This window comes from Strigops habroptila, chromosome 10 (assembly GCF_004027225.2).
Source record: "Strigops habroptila isolate Jane chromosome 10, bStrHab1.2.pri, whole genome shotgun sequence".
NCBI classification, from domain to species: domain Eukaryota; kingdom Metazoa; phylum Chordata; class Aves; order Psittaciformes; family Psittacidae; genus Strigops; species Strigops habroptila.
In genome coordinates, this window is record NC_046359.1 from 30,390,399 (window position 1) to 30,410,050 (window position 19,652).

The 19,652-nt window shown below is 43.5% G+C and overlaps 1 protein-coding gene across 12 annotated transcripts in view; it reads right to left on the reverse strand.

The window, feature by feature from the left end:
• TTBK1 (tau tubulin kinase 1) overlaps positions 1–19,652 on the reverse strand; it is an 81,379-nt gene that overhangs the window by 27,052 nt on the left and 34,675 nt on the right. For 10 of the 12 annotated variants that reach the window (XM_030499456.1, XM_030499458.1, XM_030499450.1 and 7 more), the window contains 7 exons: positions 13,631–13,696; positions 12,141–12,233; positions 11,618–11,743; positions 10,530–10,684; positions 9,314–9,533; positions 5,645–5,820; positions 2,384–2,942 (listed from right to left, as the gene is read on the reverse strand). In XM_030499456.1, coding sequence (XP_030355316.1) covers positions 2,384–2,942; positions 5,645–5,820; positions 9,314–9,533; positions 10,530–10,684; positions 11,618–11,743; positions 12,141–12,233; positions 13,631–13,696 — 1,395 coding nt within the window. Of the gene's footprint in view, positions 1–2,383; positions 2,943–5,644; positions 5,821–9,313; positions 9,534–10,529; positions 10,685–11,617; positions 11,744–12,140; positions 12,234–12,766; positions 12,965–13,630; positions 13,697–17,775; positions 17,797–19,652 lie in introns of those variants that run through there. The other 2 variants (XM_030499461.1, XM_030499460.1) reach the window with 2 other exon arrangements.

The window sequence follows — 19,652 nt, forward strand, 5'->3', positions numbered from 1 at the left end:
AGACAGGCTGAGAGAGCTGGGCTTGTTCAGCCTGGAGAAGAGAAGGCTCCGGGAAGACCTTAGAGCAGCTTCAGGTGCCTAAAGGGGCCAACAAGAAACCTGGAGAGGAGCTTTTGACAAGAGCCTGTAGGGACAGGAATGGCTTTAAGGGGGAATGACTTTAAACTTTCAGTTCAGGGGAGATTTAGACAAGATCTTAGGAAGGAATTCTTTACTATGAGGGTGGTGAGGCCCTGGCACAGGTTGCCCAGAGAAGCAGAAATGTTGGAACTAGATGATCTTAAGGTCCTTTCCAACCCCAACCATTCTAGGATTCTATGAACTTATTATTAGTGTCCCAACCAACTGTCCCTCCATCTCTGCTGTACCCAAGACTTTTCTGCTTTCCTGTAGGCACCAAGTCATTTCTCCTTTGAGTCAGCAGTCGGTTTTGTGACAGCAATGGAAAAACGTGAATGTCACTGTAAAGCTGTGTACAGAGAGGCAACTGAAAGATCCAAACATCAAAGGAAGCACAACTAAATCCTGGCCAGCCAACAAAGTCCAGTGCAGGTCTGTATGCACAAAGCCACCCAGGAGAAACTAGAGGGTATTTCAGAACATAGCAGTTATAAAATGCATAATCTGCTGGAGAACCAAGGCTGTCTAATATATTAGCAGTGAGCCCCACAATCCCATTCACTCCCTTTATTTTTGCTTGCTTTGTAAGTATCCCTGTGCAGTGATAAACAGCCTTCATACTGCATCATACCCAACTCCTCCAGTCATTTCACATAGTAGTATTATGTGCCATGGCCAAGAAGGCCTCCAGCCTACTTCAGCTACACTAAATATGTCAGTGAAGTGCCTCTGCTGATTCTTACAGCTGGTTCTTGCCACGTTCACTGCATCTTGCAGATCTTACGCATCTTGCGCTGACCAGCACTGTAAGTGTCCAGAGCAAATTCATACACAGACTCTTCCAACTCTCTGATCTTGCCTATGCAACCTCTAGATATATGGGTTATCCAACATATTGACTTTATACAGCAAACACCTCCACCTAGGAACCTTGCCACTGGATGCAGTCTCCATGAGAAGCATGTACTGCTACTATTTCATGCTTAGCAGGACAGTCTCACTAGTGCTGCTGTCAGTACTTCTATCCTTCCTGTAAACGCTGCAGCCTCATACACCTTAGCAAGGTGCACCCTTGCCTGGCAGTCAAGGATTTGATTTGATTCTTTTCATATAGTTTCTTGTATCATTCAGGTTTTGCTGCCAAAAGTAACAGTCCTTTTTTCTTATACGTCTCTGGGATCCAGAGAAGAAAAGAATCTGGGCAAGGCCTGGACAGAAGAATATTCCTTTAACTTGCTCCAGTCCAGCAAACACTCCCTTTGAGAACAAGAGGGAATGAGAGATGGAGTTACCATTTTCCAGACTGCACAAACACCTGCTGTAGAAGGGTACCACCATGTACATGACCTGAGACTCGCCTGCTCCTTGCTGCACTTATGGAACCCATGTGCATGAGAGATCTTCATCAACATACAAATACATAAAGCCCTCAGGAGAACAATTTTACTGTCTCTTGCAGTGGACACTCTGTGACAGCCTTCTTCTGAATGTCTGAGAAGTGAAGATTAGATATGATAGAGGAAATCTGAACCTAAAAGTATATCATGTTTTTTCAGGTAATCCAATAAACTAGCTCCCACTAAAAACTGAACTTCTTTATATCTTCAGATGACCACAGGAGAAAAATAAAAGGCAAAACTGGAAGAAAAAAAGCCCTCTACAACTATCTGGAAAAAAAACAGTAGGTCAAGAACATTTCTGTGAGTAAATACCTGGTAACAGCAATGCCAGTCACTGAAGTAAGGTTGACGGGATGTGCGTGCTGGTTACTCTGAGCTTTGTTAGGTATTTAGAAGAAAGTTTCATTTCAGGGAGTTATTTTGTTATCTGCATTGCTGCAGGCCGGCCCAGTGCTGATGGAGAATTAGATTGGAGAGCATTCTCTTGCCATACACTGCTGTTGCTGATGAGAAACTATGTGGAGATTTGCTAGCAACACCTCCATAGAACTAAGCAGTTATTAACAAAACACCATGGGAGAGCAGTAAGAGAACTGATTAAAGATACCCACAATCACAACAGTGCTCTCCTCTTGTCCCTGTGCCAAAATGGCTGAAAGATCTTGATAACAGTGTGTCCTCAGTAGGGGACAACGTTATTAGCTATAGGGAGTGCTTCTAAGGTGTTCACAACATTTGCAAGCACTGTCAGAAGGAGTTTCACAAGAGCATCCACGCCTGGAACCACAGACTTCTCCAGCACAGCTGAGGTCTCCTAAGATGATGATATGCTAGGCAACAAGATACAGACCCAGGGATCTTACCTGTCTCTGAGGACCAGTAGGTTCGGATTCTCGTCTCCTTTGTCGGATAGCTGGTGCTGAATGTAGGGGGGAGTGGGCTGGACTTCCTGTCTGCTGTTCGTGTTTACTGTCAGATACTGTTTGAGAAGGTCCTTCATGTCTGTGGGAACTGTCCTCCTCAGTCACAGGCTGCATACCCCGAGTTCGCCCATCGTGCGTCTTCGGCCTGACAGCAGCATCTGCCCCCAGGCGCCTTCTCTCCTCACCATCTTCAATTGGTCTTAGTTCCTCGGGCTCCTCATCCGTGGTCCCAGAGGTGCTTGGCTCAGCACCTGGGTGGAAGTCTTTCAGCTCTGTCTCTTTATCAATGATAACCCACTCCTTGCTATCAAAGTCCTCCTCCTCTGCAAGTGGCACTGAGCGGAAAGCATTGCTGAGGGCTTCGTGTTCCACTGAAGCAGACACATCCATCCGACCACTTGCCTGCCGGTCAGCCTGGCCAGTATCAATGGACAGCATCTGGGCTGGCTGGGAGGAGCACACAAGCCGTGATGGAGAGCCAGGTAAATCCATTCGAGATCTAAAGACAGAATATGAAGCCATTAAAAATACATCAGGTTTGTGGTTAAAGTTAGGGACCATAAGAGTTGTATAGTCCTTCTCACACATTTCTTGGTATGCTTCAGAAAGACAAGCTTAAGCAAAAGTATTTCTTTAGAACCTATGATGCATAAAGATGTTTGCCCTAAAGTGCTTCAGTATGACAGCCAGTTCAGCATCTCTCTTCCTTGTAGATGACAGGAGCTGTGGCTGCCCCATCCCTGGCAGTGTTCAAGGCCAGGTTGGACAGGGCTTGGAGCAACCTGGTCTAGTGGAAGGTGTCCTTGCCTGTGGCAGGGGTTTGGAACTGGATGAGCTTTAAGGTCCCTTCCAACTCAAGCCAGTCTAGGATTCTATGATTCTAAATACTAAATCTACTGTTTGACTTAACAGTGCCTCTGCTGGGCTCCTATGACCTCTTCAACTGCACTGTGCTGTCTCTGTGGTGGCCACTGAGGCATCTAAGGTGGCCACATAAGTTCTTTGAAGAATCTTTGATCCCATTGTGCATAGATGACCCCCAGGAAGAAAACATGGCAAGAATCCTTTTGCAAAGAGTAGTATCACATTCAGTAGCTCAGTCTAAGCAGCAGCTTCTGCAGCCATGCAGAAATTCTTTTCCAAGAGGCCCTGGAAGCTCCCTGTGCCCCAGTGGCCCTGAGCAGCATCGCAGCTGAAAAAGCCAGTGGCATTTGTCTTTCTGCTCCACAGTGTTATGGTCCATGCTTCTCATTTGGCCTGCACCTGCTTTACTTCTCTATCCCAGAGGCTAGCAGCTTGCTGCACAAACCAGTGTCTGCTGCCCAGCAAAAGACAGCTGCAGTGTGCTTTATGAAAGGATTTCAACAAGGACCATGCAGGAGCCTTACAGACTCTTTCGGGAAAAGCCTTCCATGCACGAGAAAGCATGAGGGGCAACAGAGAAGTGACAGACCATTGGGTGAGGGTTGCTAAGCAAAACGCTAACACCATGGAAGGCCAGAGCTGAGATGGAAAGAATTACAAGCAAAAATGAAATGTTTGTTATGAAGAAAGGGGAATTAGAGAAGGAGGTGAACCAAAGGGTGATATAGAGGAAGTTGTAAGTAAAAACAAAACCATCTGATGGATGTGAAAGAAGCAGGGCTGCATTTGTTAAAGTCTTACAATTATATCATTGTGAATAGGGAACACTAAATATGCAAGGGAGGAATGAAAAATGACCTGTACTGTGTGTGTGAATTAAAACTGGATTTTAAAGAGCTGTTGCTAAAAAAATGAACAAACTCTGGATTTAGCCAATATCTTCACCCATTCTGCAGCAGAGGAGAGGCTCCCGGAGTGGAAGAATTTCCCAGTGCTGGGATTCAGGTCTGTGTTGTGAAAAGACAAAACCAGGATAAAGGGAAGACTGTGTGGCAGAGTGAGATTGTATTTGCACCACACTTGGTGCAGGCTACTTGGAAGATGAAAAAAGATCGTGATTTTAAAAACAGGAGCGGAAGGAAGAACACAGGAGAAAGGGATGTGTTTTGCAGAATACAGATTTTCTATATTAAGCTAGCATGATACTGAGTAGACAAGGAAGAGTGGGAGAAATAAAGGAAGGAGTTAAAAGCTGTTCATATATATATACAGTGAACATACAGGACTAGTATTGCTGTTATAAATGGCTTTTTTCCCTTCCTATTTTAAATGGCCTTCCTTCTGAGCAAGAAAAGGAAGAGATAGCAAGACCCAAGATTCGTTATTTAAAACCTAAATTATTAATAGCAACGCAATCTTTCCTGAATTACAGAGAAGCATTACAGCTTCCCACAGCCACCCAGGATAAACCAGTGCCTAACAGACCGGGGTAGTGCTAGGGGTGCATCTTCTCTCTAGTTGTTTTTGATCCTCCTTTGTTTCCAGCTACTGTCTCCTTGTGGCTTTTCCTCTTGGCTGAAGTCTGTCAGCTTGTCTCTAAGAAGGCCTGTCTCTCCCCTGCCTCTTTTAGAGGGTCCATTTCACCAGTATGTCCTGCAACACAGCCCATGCCCTGACTTCCAATGGACAGAGGAATACAGAGTAGGAAAGGATGTGAAGGGGATTACCAGCACCCAGGGCTTGTGTCTTGTAACACATCTTCTCCAGCACACAATACTTTAAAAGCTTCTTTTCACTAATCTTACTTTTTTATTTCTTTGCTGTGGATCTGAGAGAAGGTATTCCCATGACCCTCCTGGGGTACTTTTCACATGCAAATAAGTACAATGCTATATGCTGAAGAATGAATACTATTAGTACTGTTAATGGAAAATAATGAAATCATGAAACCCACCAGATCAGGATCTGCAGCTAGCTCCCAGAATACATGCATCCCTGTATGTTCCCTAACAAGAACCGTTTTTCCCTCCCATCTCAGGCCACCTGAAAGCTTTGCGACTATTCACATTATCTCTGATCTGACGCTTTGCCTTCCCTCTGACAAATGTTGCCCCCTCCATCTGTGGAGTTCTTCCTATCCAGGGACAGGATAAGAATCATTCCCACTAATTCTCCTTATTAACAGACATGAATGTCTCACCAGAAAGATCATGAAGCCCATGAACACCTCCCATCAGAAACAAACTTCCAGCGCCTGGATCTAATGATTGAATTGGTCTCAACAGTCAATCCTCAAGACACTGCTAAAAGCCATGAGGCTACAGAGGGTGAGCAAACCTTCTTTCATGTGGATCTGCTTTGCCATCAGCAGTGGAGAGGCGTTCTGACTCCGGGCTGTTCACACGGCGGTACCGCAGGGAGCGCGCTTGGGCGGTGGGGGACTCCGGAGGCACTCGGACAGGGGAGCTGGGGCAGACACCGTTCCTCTGCTCCTCTTCCACCATGCACTGAGTCTGTAGGGGGTAAACACAGAGAACCTCAAACTCTGACCAAGGACATTTATTTCCCATCCTTCACTGTTGCTCAGTGCTTTCTCCTAGGATACAGTTCCAGCTGCATTTTCACAATCTACATTGAAGGATGCCCTGGCAATTATCCAGTATTAAAACAAGGTATGGATTTTAAATCCATTCAAATATTAAAACATCTTTATAAGGTAGCCTTTGCGTTTCAGTTACCCTGAATAGTCAATCCAAAGAGTTATCATGGGCTAACCTACTGCACACACAAACCCTGGTTATTCCAGATGCCCAAGAGCCCCTGTTTGTCAATATTTCTCTATGCATTATATTACAATGCACATACTTTCACTTTTAATGAATTTGACATGACTTGGGTATCTCTTAATTCCCAGGGTGGTTTGGGACTTTTGTGGTTGTGTTATTGTTTTAATCTTGGTCCTCTAAACAAAGTCTCCCCGGACATATACTCAACCATAAGATCTGTAAGAGCTTTCCACAGATCCAAGGTCATGCAGGGACCTGAACATGTTCATGGTCACTTGTGAGCATTGAGTGTTCATACTCTACCATACATGTTTTCTGTTTTCATATGGCCTTAGAGAATTTGACAGGTTAAGGAGCAAAACTAGGTGACTAACACAGATATCTTCTGCCTTCCACTGTGCTGCTTCCCCTTAGAAGAGACCACTTGCTTAAGCAAAAGCATAGAGGCAGAATGCAACAGCAGCCTAGGATTTGAGTTCAACCCTGTTGTGCTGCCCAGCATGCAACAGCCACACAGTGCCTCTGGGTGGGGATGTGCATTGAGGTGCCAGTGTAAGTTCCCGGTGTGGAGAGTGTTTACCCTTCTCTGCAGCATGCCCTACATTCGCTTGTCCTCTATTAATGCCAGAGGCTCTGAACGTAAGCAGGCTTCTCAGCAAAATGCTGCTGATCAAGACAGTTGCCTTTGTGCATGTACTGTGTATATGGTAAGTCAGTCAGTGTCTGTGAGTGAGCAAATCTAAACCATCCAAGGCTGGGTTTGGAATGCATAACTACAGAGCCTTTGCAGCTACGAAGGGTGGAGAACTTTCAGGCATTGTAGGAAAAACAGAATAGATGACAATGATTTAATCTGTAACCCATTCAGGCCAGGAGAAGGTTAGTGAAGGTCAAACGTATTTGTGAGAGGAGCAAAGCGCTGATGTTACTGTAGAGTAACAGGCAACTCAATAATATCCAAGAGCAGAAAATTGGGGGAGGGTGTGGGAGAAAAGGAAGAGGCTTCTGAGAAACACAGAATGAGAACTTTGATCCAGTGGAGGAAGGAGAACCAGAAGGAGGACTTAGAGGTCAGTGACAGTAAGCAAGGAAAAACTGTCCTTAACAGAGAAATGGGAGAAGTGGAATAGAAGGACATCTGAGCTGTGTGAACAGAGAAATAAGAATGACCTTGGGGAGGTATTGGGGAGAAAAAACATAGCAAGATCTACTCATCACCTAAATATAAAGAGCAAGACAGGGAGAGCCAGAATTACTTCTAGTGCTACAGGACTGGAAGATGAAGGATGGTGAAGCTGTGAATAGCAGAAGGGTGTGTTACACACCAGCTGCCTTTGCAGTTCTGAGAGACACAAGGGATGCCTGAGATCACAAGCAGAGGTGGGGCTGTGCCCTTTTACAGATCAAATCTGCAGCCTCCTTTGTTTTTTTCTCCATGTGGTGACTGAGACTGAAAAATAAAACCTGATTCTCTCCGAGAGAACAGTCAGACTAAAGATAACCCTCACAGAGAGAAAGGACAGATTTCTTTAGCTTTGGAGAGCACGATGCCCTGGGCTCTGTTTCACAGACTGCTGCGTAGCTACAGAGCTTGTCAGAACTGAAGTGCTCATTGCCACGCCGACTAACTCCCTAAGCTCCTTTGCCAGTACACTGACAAGAAATAGCATATCTCTTGGCAGAAGAGTCACCTGGTCATGCTGTGGATCTTGTAGAAACCTCTCTTGTCTCTAGCTGTTGTTATGACAGGGCTTGTGAATGACAGTGCTGGGTACCTAAGTCATGATGTACAGCTGGCATGCCGAAAGGACATTTGGGACTCCCTCGTCAACACCTCAGTTGGACCGAAGAGCATAAAGGCAGCTGGTGGTTCAAAGGAACAGGGAAACACATAGGAGTAACTAGGACTTTTCTGTAATACTTTTTTTTTTTTGGTATGTTGGGGAAACAGAACTGTTCCACTCTGCCAGACTGTTCTTATTTTATGTGCCTTCAAATGAGAACTTCTGGGAATGCACACAGTTCCCCAGATAGAGATGAAGAACTGGGGGGATGCCACTGGTAATGGTCCATACAGATAACATCTTGATCCAAGTGATTTGCACTGGAGAATTATAAGCAAGTTAGATGAGATTATTTCTTGTCCAAGAATAATGTTTTCTAATAAGACCAAGGATAGTGGAGATCTCTACAGGGCTGAAAGGACTAACTTTTTGTCAGTAGAGACTGAAGTGAATTCTTGTCAGACACAGAAGTCTGGTAGATTTAACATGCTAGCCCATTAAAGACAGGTTTGTGAAGTGCATCTGATAGGCCCTGATAAGATTTTAAGTCTATTTAGTGAGGTTTCTCTGTTAACAGACTCTGTATGTATCTCATATCATGCCATGTGACATTCTGATTTTTAAATCAGAATTGGGATCAACACAACAAATATTAATTTACTTACAATATGTAAGTTGATCTCACAAATAAACTAACTGGCAGATTCTCACACATTCATTTACTATGAAATCATCATTCAGTGGGGACACCTCCAAGAAATTAGGTAACATTTACAAGAAACGACTGAGAAACACCTCAGGGATTATGAAGAAAACCAACTGATTTGGTTTTCATACTTCCTGCAAGCTAAAAAGTCTAGTATGATCTCAGAATGCAGAAAATGAGAATATTAAGTGATAGTTTATCTGACTCTTCATAGGGTTGAAAACACCATTAGATGCTCCTTATAGACTGTGCTACCCTTAGAACAGAAAGTTAAAAAATTGGAAGTGAAAAATTAGTAATGATTCAAGATTTAGAAAAATATGGCTTATGAAGACATCTCTGATGAAATGTATTTAGCCAAGACCTTAGGACACAACCAAATCTTGGTTTATAATTTCCAAACCTGGGACGTTTCTGATATTGCATCAGCTACACAAGGACTAGAATTTCACTGCTTGAGTTAGCAAGGTCCTAGATATTGATATAACGATTGTACAAACAATTCACTCCAGCATTATTGGCTCCCAAAAGGTAATCTGCATGAAGATCCAAATTAATCCCAATGGCTTTGTGGAAAAATTGTTTGTAATTTCCAATTTCCACATGGAAATTCTACAGTGCTTTTTGGGCTGCACTACACTGGATGTAGTGGATCCAAGCAGCTTCTAGCAGTCTATGAATCCACTTCCCTAAATTCAACAGCCGCCAGAGGCAAAGAAATGTTCTTTACTTTGCTGATGCTGATCCTGAGTTTGTTGCGATTCACATCTGTCTCTTCCCAAATTTCCCCCTCATTGAACGCGGTGTTTGGAGCCTGACCAAGACCTTCCACTGGCCGGCCGGACAGGATGGGAGGAGCATTCTCTTGGTCGCTCAGATGTTCACCCTGCAGGACATCCTCAGTGTTCTCACGAAGCAAGTCCCCAGGCACCGGAGTGACATTAACCACCCTATGGAAGAGACAAGAAGAAAAGTAAAATTATTTGTACTTAAAGAAGGAGGCCTACCACTCTGCCCACAGAAATTCCTTAGCAGCTTTTAGGGTTGAAAAAACAGGCAGGCCAGCATTATCCCAGAAACGACAATCTGAAACAGAACAGAAGGATTCCACCTAACTTATAGTCACAAAGACAGTCGGGTGGATCAGTGAAAGCACCTTGGGACCCTTTACATGCAGGCTACAAACTTCTTCAGAAATGCCGATTACACAGTATTTAGCTTAGAAGAAACTTCCCCTCTCTGCATGAGTAAATGAGGCCTAAAAGGCCTTATAGTTTTTATTTTCTAAAATATTAAGCTTTTATCTTCTATAATATTACTCAGAATTATCATTATTCCTTAATGTCAGCCCCCTCAAAAGCACCAAGACAGAGCAGTGGATCTGGGGACCTTATCAACTTCTGTTTGGACCCATCACCATCTCTGAGCACCAAGCTCTGTGTACCTTTGCACCAGCACATGAAACACCCTGTAAAAGTTGAGGGCCTGTGTTCGAGCCATGACCAGTGCATGCATTCTGCTGGATTCAGCTCACTATCAGTCATAAACCCGCCCCACAGCAAGGCAACAACTGCCTCACAGCAGGCGCTCTCACAGGAGCTTCAGCCATGTGTGCCACACAATACGCAAAATCTACAAGCATGTGGGCTTCATCAATCTGGCCAAAGATCTCCAGACATCCCTTAATGTGACTCCAACCCACACACTCATCCCCAGTAGAAGACGTGTTTTCAGGACAGCAAGGGTCTCAAACTGGGTTCTACCACTTCAGATACACATCAGTATACATAAAGTCAAATCAAGACTTTATGCCTTGAAGCTGCAAATGCCGTGCAACTTCAACTTCCCAGGATCATAAAGGCCTTGAAACATTTCAAAAAACAAGCTGATACTGAGCTTATCATTGAGGATGTCAATAGTCTGTCTTGTGCAACCGCAACACTCACCCAAACATGGCTGCTGTTTGCCTGGTGTTTTGCTGGGGTGGAGTAGAGGTGCTAGTGGACAACAAGACATCTGTACCAGCCTTCTCCCAGTCAAAGGCTTCATTTTCAGTGATACCTCTTTCTTTCATGCTGTTCTCGAAAACGGACATGATTAGCTGGAATAAATTTACAAAAAAGACAATTTATGTGAAGTAGTTGAGGATGGCTCTCAAAAAATCTGAAGTATAAGCATAAGGACTAAGCACATCTTATAATCTCCATCTTGCTTATGAGTGGTACCAAGAAATGAAAGTAAATGTCATGAAGTGAGCGGAGGGCCATGAACATGCTCCGAGGGCTGGAGCAGCTCTGCTATAGAGACAGGCTGAGAGAGCTGGGCTTGTTCAGCCTCAAGAAGAGAAGGCTCCTTAAGGGGAGACCTTAGAGCAGCTTCCAGTGCCTAAAGGGGCTGACAAGAAATCTGGAGAGGGGCTTTTGACAAGGGCCTGTAGGGACAGGACAAGGGGGAATGGCTTTAACCTGACAGAGGGAGATTGAGATGAGACATTAGGAAGAAGTTCTTCCCTGTGAGGGTGGTGAGACAGTGGCACAGGTTGCCCAGAGGAGCTGTGGCTGCCCCATCCCTGTCAGTGTTCAAGGCCAGGCTGGACGGAGCTTGGAGCAACCTGCTCTAGTGGAAGGTGCCCCTGCCCATGGCAGAGGGTTGGAACTGGATGAACTTCCAACCCAAACCAGTCTGATTCTATAATTCTATGACTGTTGAGCTGTTGGCATAGGCTCTTTGCATTTGGCAAGCTGTGCTAAAATTCTGTTACATATGGAGTATCTCAATACTTTTGTATTTTAATGAAAGCCAAAAGTACTCTGGTGCTTTCTGGTCTGGAGTACGGAATTATTCTGGACAGGGTAATAGAAGGAAAAGAAAAAACTTCTGAGATGTTGAAGAACTGTACAGTCCAATCTTTTTCTCCTGGTCCTAGGAAAGGTATTCCTCAGCCAGATATGAACACGTGCATGGAAATGTTAGAAAATCCAAATGCCAATCCAGAGTGCCATGCATCAGATTGGTAAGAAAGAAAAGTTCCTACCTGATAGTCTGGCTTGGTGAAGTAGTCTAGGCTTGCAATGTGATCAAGAAAAAGGTGGAATTCTGAAGGCATGTGTTTTAGCAGCATTCGGTGTTCATACTTCTCTTTTATCATGCCAACCTGCTCCTGGAAAAAAAAAAAAAGAAAATATCTCAGAGCCAAAAGTCTCTTTTATTGCTTCATATTCACACAGTCCTATCATTCCTGGAACACTTCCTCTCTTGTTTATTTGTCAGCCTTTGCACTTTTATTGTTTGCTTTGCGAGAACAGAGTCAAAGTTACTTGATCAAATGTGATGAACAATATGCATAAGAAAGTGTCTAGCTACTCCAAGTAAGACAAGCTCCACACTGTGCATCAGAATACACTAAAGCAGGTCAGCATATTGCAGCAGGATCTGATGAAAAGCAGGCCCTGGCCTTTCTTCAGCAAAAAGCTGCACTGAGCTGCAAGAGGAATGATAAGAGTCATGCTAATAAACATGTAGCAGCCTATCTTAAGCACACAGGTGGGGCTTCCTACCTTATCTTTGATCTTCCGCCATGGAAGCTGACCAACCGCAAACTCCACCAACATGTAAAAGAGGGACCACAGATCATCATGTCTACCCATCTCCTGGAGAAGAGAGAGATGAAGACTGAGGAGCAAAGTTCCCTGCTGCTCAGGAGTCCAGCTGTGCTCGCCAGATGAGCTACCTCATTTTAGAAAGCAGGAAGAGAAGTCATACTTCCCATTCAACGATTAAAAAAGCCAGATTACAGACTAAAGATGCAAACCCAAGTATTTATTAAACTTGGCAATGTCAATACAGCTACCTGAATAACCTCATTTGGTTTTTGTGACAATGAAAGAGTTTATCTATACAGCAAAGCACAAGTTTTCCATTAGACTCTCCATCACTGAGTGTACAAAAGGGAATACTTATTAATGGGATGTGAAATAACCCAGATTAAGAAAAACAAACCCCAAACCAACAAACCCCCAAACTGTGTGTAGAAAGTCTTCAGCGAATGGGAAAGTGAAACACAGAGATTAAGGCTGAAATCGTCAAAGCACATGAAGTCATTTTTGTGCTCAACATCCAATGTCTAGAATGTTATCTCTCAGAATAGCAAGCATTATACAGCCATTTTCGTGTCTAAATATACCTTCAGCTGATGCCAGCTACAGCTGGCACTATTCAGCTTTTCCAAAAATGATACCTCAGGTTTCTTAGCATCTCTCAGAAAATAAAATGGATTCATGATGGTGTTCAACTGCCCTCCCCACATCACACTTTCTACATTCTGCAGACAAGGACTTCTTTCACTAAAGAAACCTGAAACCTCCTCCTGTGTCACAGGTCATCCTACAGAGTCATCCCCAATGAGGCCAGAAACCTGAAGGTAATTCAGGAGGGCTGAGTTTCCATCTTGCAAGCACTTAGCAGCAGAACCAGAGAACTTACTGTTTACTGTCTACACAGAAACGTAAACTGATCAAATAGGACAAACAAGTGTTTTGAGAAGAATGTTAGATGAGATTTCTGGAACATTTAGAATAAAACAGGCCAGACACTGGGTAAATAATGGATATTTTCAGGGAAATGTAAACCTAGCTTTCACATGTGGCTCTTCATCTGATGGCATGATGTTAATATTACATATTTCAGGTGGAGAATGGATTTGGGGACCTGGCACCTGGTATTTCACAGCCAAGTTCTGCTAGAAACGAGCAGCAAGCAGCCTGGCACTTAACCTGATTTCCACTTTAGTGTGACTTGGGTTTTTTTCCCTTAAAAAGTGTCTGACAATGCAATTATTAAGGCTGAAATCTAGAGAGGATCCAAAAACTGAATCATTACTTTGATTTTACAGCCAACACCCTTGACCACCTCATAGAATTCATCTGATACACCAACTTCTGTAAAAGTAACAAACCACAAATCACACCTCTTACTCCTCTGCTCCTGAAAATGGGTTTCTGAGGAGAAATAACCTTGCTGTTAGCTCCTTATAAGCCCAAATACTCACTCGGTTTTTGTGTGCGTTCACAGAAGCGTAGCGAACCGTTCCTCGAAAACCAGCAACGTTGCGGGGCTGAAGGGAGACAAGAAACATCTCAGTGACAGAGCAGATTACTAAACCCCCTGTGCAGCCAATTGCTGAGAACTCCTCCTCTATACTGCTATTTCATATGCACCCAAGGAATAAAAAGCTCCTACTTGCCTTCATCTGCCGTAGCAGCCAGCAGTCTCCAATTGTGCATTTCTAGAAAGGCTGATTTTACAGAGAGGGCAAGGTGGTGACAGTGTTAGAACAGTAAAAGTCTAGGCACAGAGCTAAGAACATTATTCAAGATCATATTTTCCTTTTTAAATTCCAGATTAAGGGAAAAGCTGGTAAAGAAGTGCAAGCGCAAAACGGAGTCGTGAATAACATGAGCTGAGCAAAGTCTGAGGGCAGCCTGGTTGGGACAGGTACAGGGATCCCTACTCTGACACAGAGCCATAGGCATTTGCTGGCACTGCTGTCAACATCCTCTGTGAGACTTAAAACAAATCAATAACCTCTGACTTTCAAAGTTCTTGGTTTTTTTCCTGGTTCTTCCGTGTATATCCTAAACCAGGTATCTATTTTTTCTTTCTCTGACTCTCTTGTTCCTTGCATCCTCAGCTTGATATAGCAGCCTTGGGATGAAGGCAGTGCTCCTGTGACTGTTCCTCTGTGCTAGAGGCTTTCTCTGTTCTGGGGGCTGAGCAACACTTCCAACTCTTTCCATTGCTGCCTCCACAAGAACATCATACCATATGAGTGCACTTACTGAAGATGTCATTGTTCTGAAAAAAAATATGCTTTTTAAATAAAGACATCCACATAATCCTTCCAGCTTAGCTACAAGCACTAGAGTTAACAGCAGTGCTTTCAAAATTCATGTGGCAAAACTGGGTTCAGGCCCAGCCACCATTGGGCTAAGCTTGGGCAAAGAACTAAATGGACTCATAATAAAGATCCTACTCTAGGCAGGAATCTGAGCACATTAATAACAACTCTAGTTATGTAACTTGTCCCACCTTAGGTCAGTTGATCCATGTCTGTTCTTTCAGCAGTACCTGTGCTTTCAGAACTAAGCCTAAAGCTCTGCACTTTTATTCTAGGGCACTCTTCTATCAGTTTAAATACATACAATTCAGTTGCTTCAGCTGGGTACAGGGAAGTTGCTCTGAGTTTCAGTACTCTCAGAAAAAAGAAAATGGTTTTTAAGCAAGTTCACCATATCATGCTACTAACACACTCCTGAATGGTGCATAATGCAGCTCTCTATAGTGACTCCAAGCAAAAAAAGCTACATCTATCTTACAGCTCCTTTATGCTAATCAAATACTCCATGAGGTGAACCCATATGCATACCCCATGCACTTAATGCAGGCTTTAATCTTGCAGTACTCCAGCTTGAACTATAAGCTACTTATTTAGCAGCAGGTAATAGTTAAGATATTCTATTCATGATACATGAACCTCATCCCTCCTGGAGCACACATTTAGGGTTCCTACTGACAAATGACTGCAAAATAGTTTTCAGAATTCCTGTGATTTCACTGATGTGAGTTCCTGAAAAGCAGAATACTGGCCAATGGAATACATCTGTTGGAGTCAGCCATCACTGTAAATGTCCTCTACATATTCAAAAGCAAGAGGACATTCCTCTTTTCCATTACAAGTGGAACACAGCGTGTTTGGTTACTTTCCATGGGCCATAAGTGTATTATGAACAATTCTAATGTGTAACCCCTGATTCTTTCAGAACAAACATTGTTCAATGTTTGCAGCCCATGGGAGTTTGTCTTTCATGTTCTTTCCCTACTTCCAGTGTCTTCAGTTATCAGCTGTGTATATCCTGAGGCGAGTACCACTTGTGATGGTTTCAGCACGGTTGGCAATGTCTCTGAAAATCTTTTTAGATCAATACTCACTATTCCTGGCAGACAGGCTATCTCTGCAGTCTTTAATTAGATCTATTCTGAAACCAACTCTAGGCAGCTCGCAAATGTATTCCCCTCCTCTTTCAGAAGCAAGCCAGAAGCCCAGCCATCTTTTAACTGAGCATGTCCCACAGCCAACACAGGGCACTTCACCAAGCCAGTCCTGCAGCTGAGGATAAGGGGCTCTCCCCAGTCTTCTCTCGTGGGGTACCTCACTGCAACTGAGCAAGACTATGCAATTTATTTGACGAGATGTTTAGAGCTTTGAATACAACAGGCAGAGGCTGTGTGAACAGCATCTTCTTGTAAAGGTTTCACCTCTTTTAACCATATCTGACTGCCCAGGCAGTCACAAGGCAGTCAGTCATGCCTTTTGACTGTGTCACTAATCATTGCAATCAAATATTTCCATGGCTATGGAGATACTTTGTTTTCCATCCAAGCAAACAGATGCCTGAGCATCTATTGTAGCACATGCTGTCTACCCAACTGTTATTGACTTCTTTTCTGAATTCATCAACATTAATTTTCCAGATGATTTCTTTACATGCTTCATTTCTTCCAGTTAATAAATTCCATGCCACCACTGAATTGTCCAGCAGTGGAAAAAGAGTCTAGATAAAGCATCCTTGCTGTCCAGATCAGTCCACATTTGACACAGAACTGAAAGCGCAGAAGTTAGGAGCTTCAGACTATGGAATAACCCAACCTATGTGAATCCCCCAGATTGTAAGAAAGTAATAAACTGAAATACAATTTAAAACCATACATGATTTATTCTTTAATTTTTCCATGTCAGTATTACTATCAAAAATGTTACTCGGGGTAAAGTGCATCTCTCCCTGCATTCAGACTGTGTCTAGCACAAAGCTAAAGTAATTTATTACGCAGTGTTGTCAGGGAGATGATCAAGATATGAAGTATATTGCACTGGTAGAAGCTTGGTTTAAAATGAGTTTCAGCTTGGGAGAATGTGTTAGATCACCATCACAGAGCAAAAATTACACTCTGTGTTTCTTTTAGTACATTAGCAATGAACACTACCTCACAGACAAAGACAGAATTAGGTAATAAAATCCTACAGGAAGTAGATGCATTATTCCAAACTGTGCCCTTTGGCACCTATCAGCTTTTCATCATTCTCCAGCTCAAACACTCATGACCATAGGTATTTTAAGTGCCAACCCTCATGATTCATGGGAAGTTTGTCTTTCCTAGATATGCTCTCTTTATGTCAGGAGTGCTCATATTTCCTCATTAATCTGAATCTTTCCTCTTGTCTCACTGGATCCTAGATTGGTGTTTTGGATGTCCCAGTTTCCAGCTTCCTTCCTAAAAACTTATGTTTGGATGCTAGTATTTTCCTCCTGCTGTTTCTTATGCCTGTGTAATTTACTCTCATGGAACATATCTGCTGGTTCTCCCCCAGTGTCTGGAAGCCTCAGGTACAAACATTCCATGAGATCCACCACCTTTGCCCCTGGCAGGCCTGCTATCATCTAAGATTATGGACCCACCTCTCCTGGAAACATGGAAAGGATTCCCAGCAGTAAGAAAATGAGAAGAGAGTGCAGATTGAATAGAAGGTGGTAACGGGAGAGAGGAAATGCCACAGATCATGGAAAGCACTTGGAGATATATCTTGAATTGAAATGACTCCTTGGAAAAATTGTGATAAGAAGGAAAAGTGAAAGGAAGCTTTAACTGAACTAAAAGGAAGTATCTCTGTGACTTCTAGCAACCTTCTGCTTCCATCAGTTAGGGTCATGGAGGAGACACAGGGATATGCATTTCCACCTCTTCCGTGGAGGCAAATTCTGCACCTCTTATATGTGATTTACACTAATTTAAACAGCAGCACTTTGTAGTATTTTATCCCAATGGGCAGTCAGAAACGACTAGAGGAAGCTGGAGGCAAAAGCATAAGAGGAAAGAACTCCCCTCCCCTGGCCTCTGCAACAACAGAAGTGACAAAAACACAGTCTCTGGCACCACCCAAATGCCTGCCAGCCCCTCAGGCAGCATCCCAAGTGTTCTAGGCCTCTGCAGCACATTTAGGTGGCTGTCACGTTCCTGCTGAAAGACAAACATATCATGAGGGGAAAAAAAAAAAAACCAGGTATCATTCGGACTTCGGTATATAACAAAAGCACAAAACAAAATGAAAACCCAGAAGCATGGTGATGGCTCACTCACAACTCATAGCAGAGATGGTTACGAGCAGCGGATGGGAAGCCAACGCATCAAACACAGCCTCAAAAGAAGAGCCCAAAAGAACTGTAAAACAGAGAGAAACCCAAAGAAAAACATGATAAAAAACAACAAAATGAGAAAAAAATTAAACAGAAATGAATTAAAAAACAATTTAATATTGTATCCCTCTAGAAGGCTGGTGTCCTGTTTAGCTGTTACCATCTCCCAGCATCCTCCCCAGGGCTGTTGGCCCATGCTATATCTAGTTTCATCTGGACCCCAAGCACTGGGTGAGCCTGTGGTGTGTGAGTGCTGTCAAGTGGTGAAAGGGGTCCCTCTAGAGACCGATTTCCCCTTGCTCACAGATCACACCTAACGGTATAAAACCCCTAAGCTTAGAGCAGAGATGCATAGAGCCTAACCACACACCAGTTGGGTGATTCTACCGTGATTTCTCTTCCTAAAGTTATCTGGGGCATACAAGAAATCTGGAGAGGGGCTTTTGACAAGGGCCTGTAGGGACAGGACAAGGGGGAATGGCTTTAAATTGACAGAGGGGAGATTTAGATGAGACATTAGGAAGAAGTTCTTCCCTGTGAGGGAGGTGAGGCGCTGGCACAGGTTGCCCAGAGAAGCTGTGGCTGCCCCATCCCTGGCAGTGTTCAAGGCCAGGTTGGACACAGGGGCTTGGAGCAACCTGCTCTAGTGGAAGGTGTCCCTGCCCGTGGCAGGGGGTTGGAACTGGGTGATCTTTAAGGTCCCTTCTAACCCAAACCAGTCTGGGATTCTATGATGGTTTGAAAGAGAGCAAAACAAAAGTCAGTGCTGCTTTTAGGCCACATGAGCAGTCACTGTATCTTACGACGTGCATTGCACAGTATAGAAATATGAGGGCCACCCTGATCAGAGGCAAGAGCTAATATTATACATTGTACAGCCTTAAAACTCAATTCAGTAAACTGAGGAAAGACCTCAGTTAGGAGACACTGATTCCAACAGAAACCAACCTATTCAAGAGCAACCAACTCAGTGGTGTTTCTTCTGGGTCTTGCTATTCCTCTTCCCTAAAAATGTGCAAGTTCTAGGAACTCTGTAGATTTTGCATGAATCTCCTGTTAACTTGCAAAGCAAAAGACCTGAAGGCGATCAGTTAAAATGACACCTTCCCTTCTTTACTTCAGGAGAATTCAAAATTACCGATGGATTTTAACATGAGAAGAAACCAAGGTAATAATTTTGTCTTTCCAAATAGCACATGCCAACCACCTCATCATGCAATTTGTGCACCAGAACCTGTGCTGGAGATGAGGATGCCTTTCTCACATTAGAAACAGGGCTAAGAATGAGCTTTTTTTTTTTTTTTTTTTTTTTTTTTTACTCAAAGGCTTACTCCAGCTATAATCCTATTATTCAATTATAATTCTATTTTTAACAAGAGAATTTTGGTCTCAAAGCTGCACTTGTTTCTTACAGGCATGGTCCCACTGGGGAACATGCAGTACTGAATACCTCCATGGAAAGCATGGGGAATGCTGAAGAAGGAAGAGAAGTTCGTCATGAGCTGTAACACAGAGCTGGGGAGCCACTGAAATTGAAATATTTTGGAGAGCGTTGTAGAGTGTTAACCACATTGCCTTTGGGATTTACAGCTCATAATGCTTTCCTGGAGTCAGATGGAGAAGATGACCCTCTTCTACTAAAAGGAAGACAAGAGAGAGTTGTGGCAACCACTGAGATGCAGCAGAGCCAAGTTCAAACCTCTCCACCCTTTGATCAAAAATGAAAACCACACCACCCTCCTTCCAGAGCACACCCTCACCCCTACACCACAGGGTGATTTGAGATGCAAGTCTAAGAACATCCCGGTTGGAATGGACCTC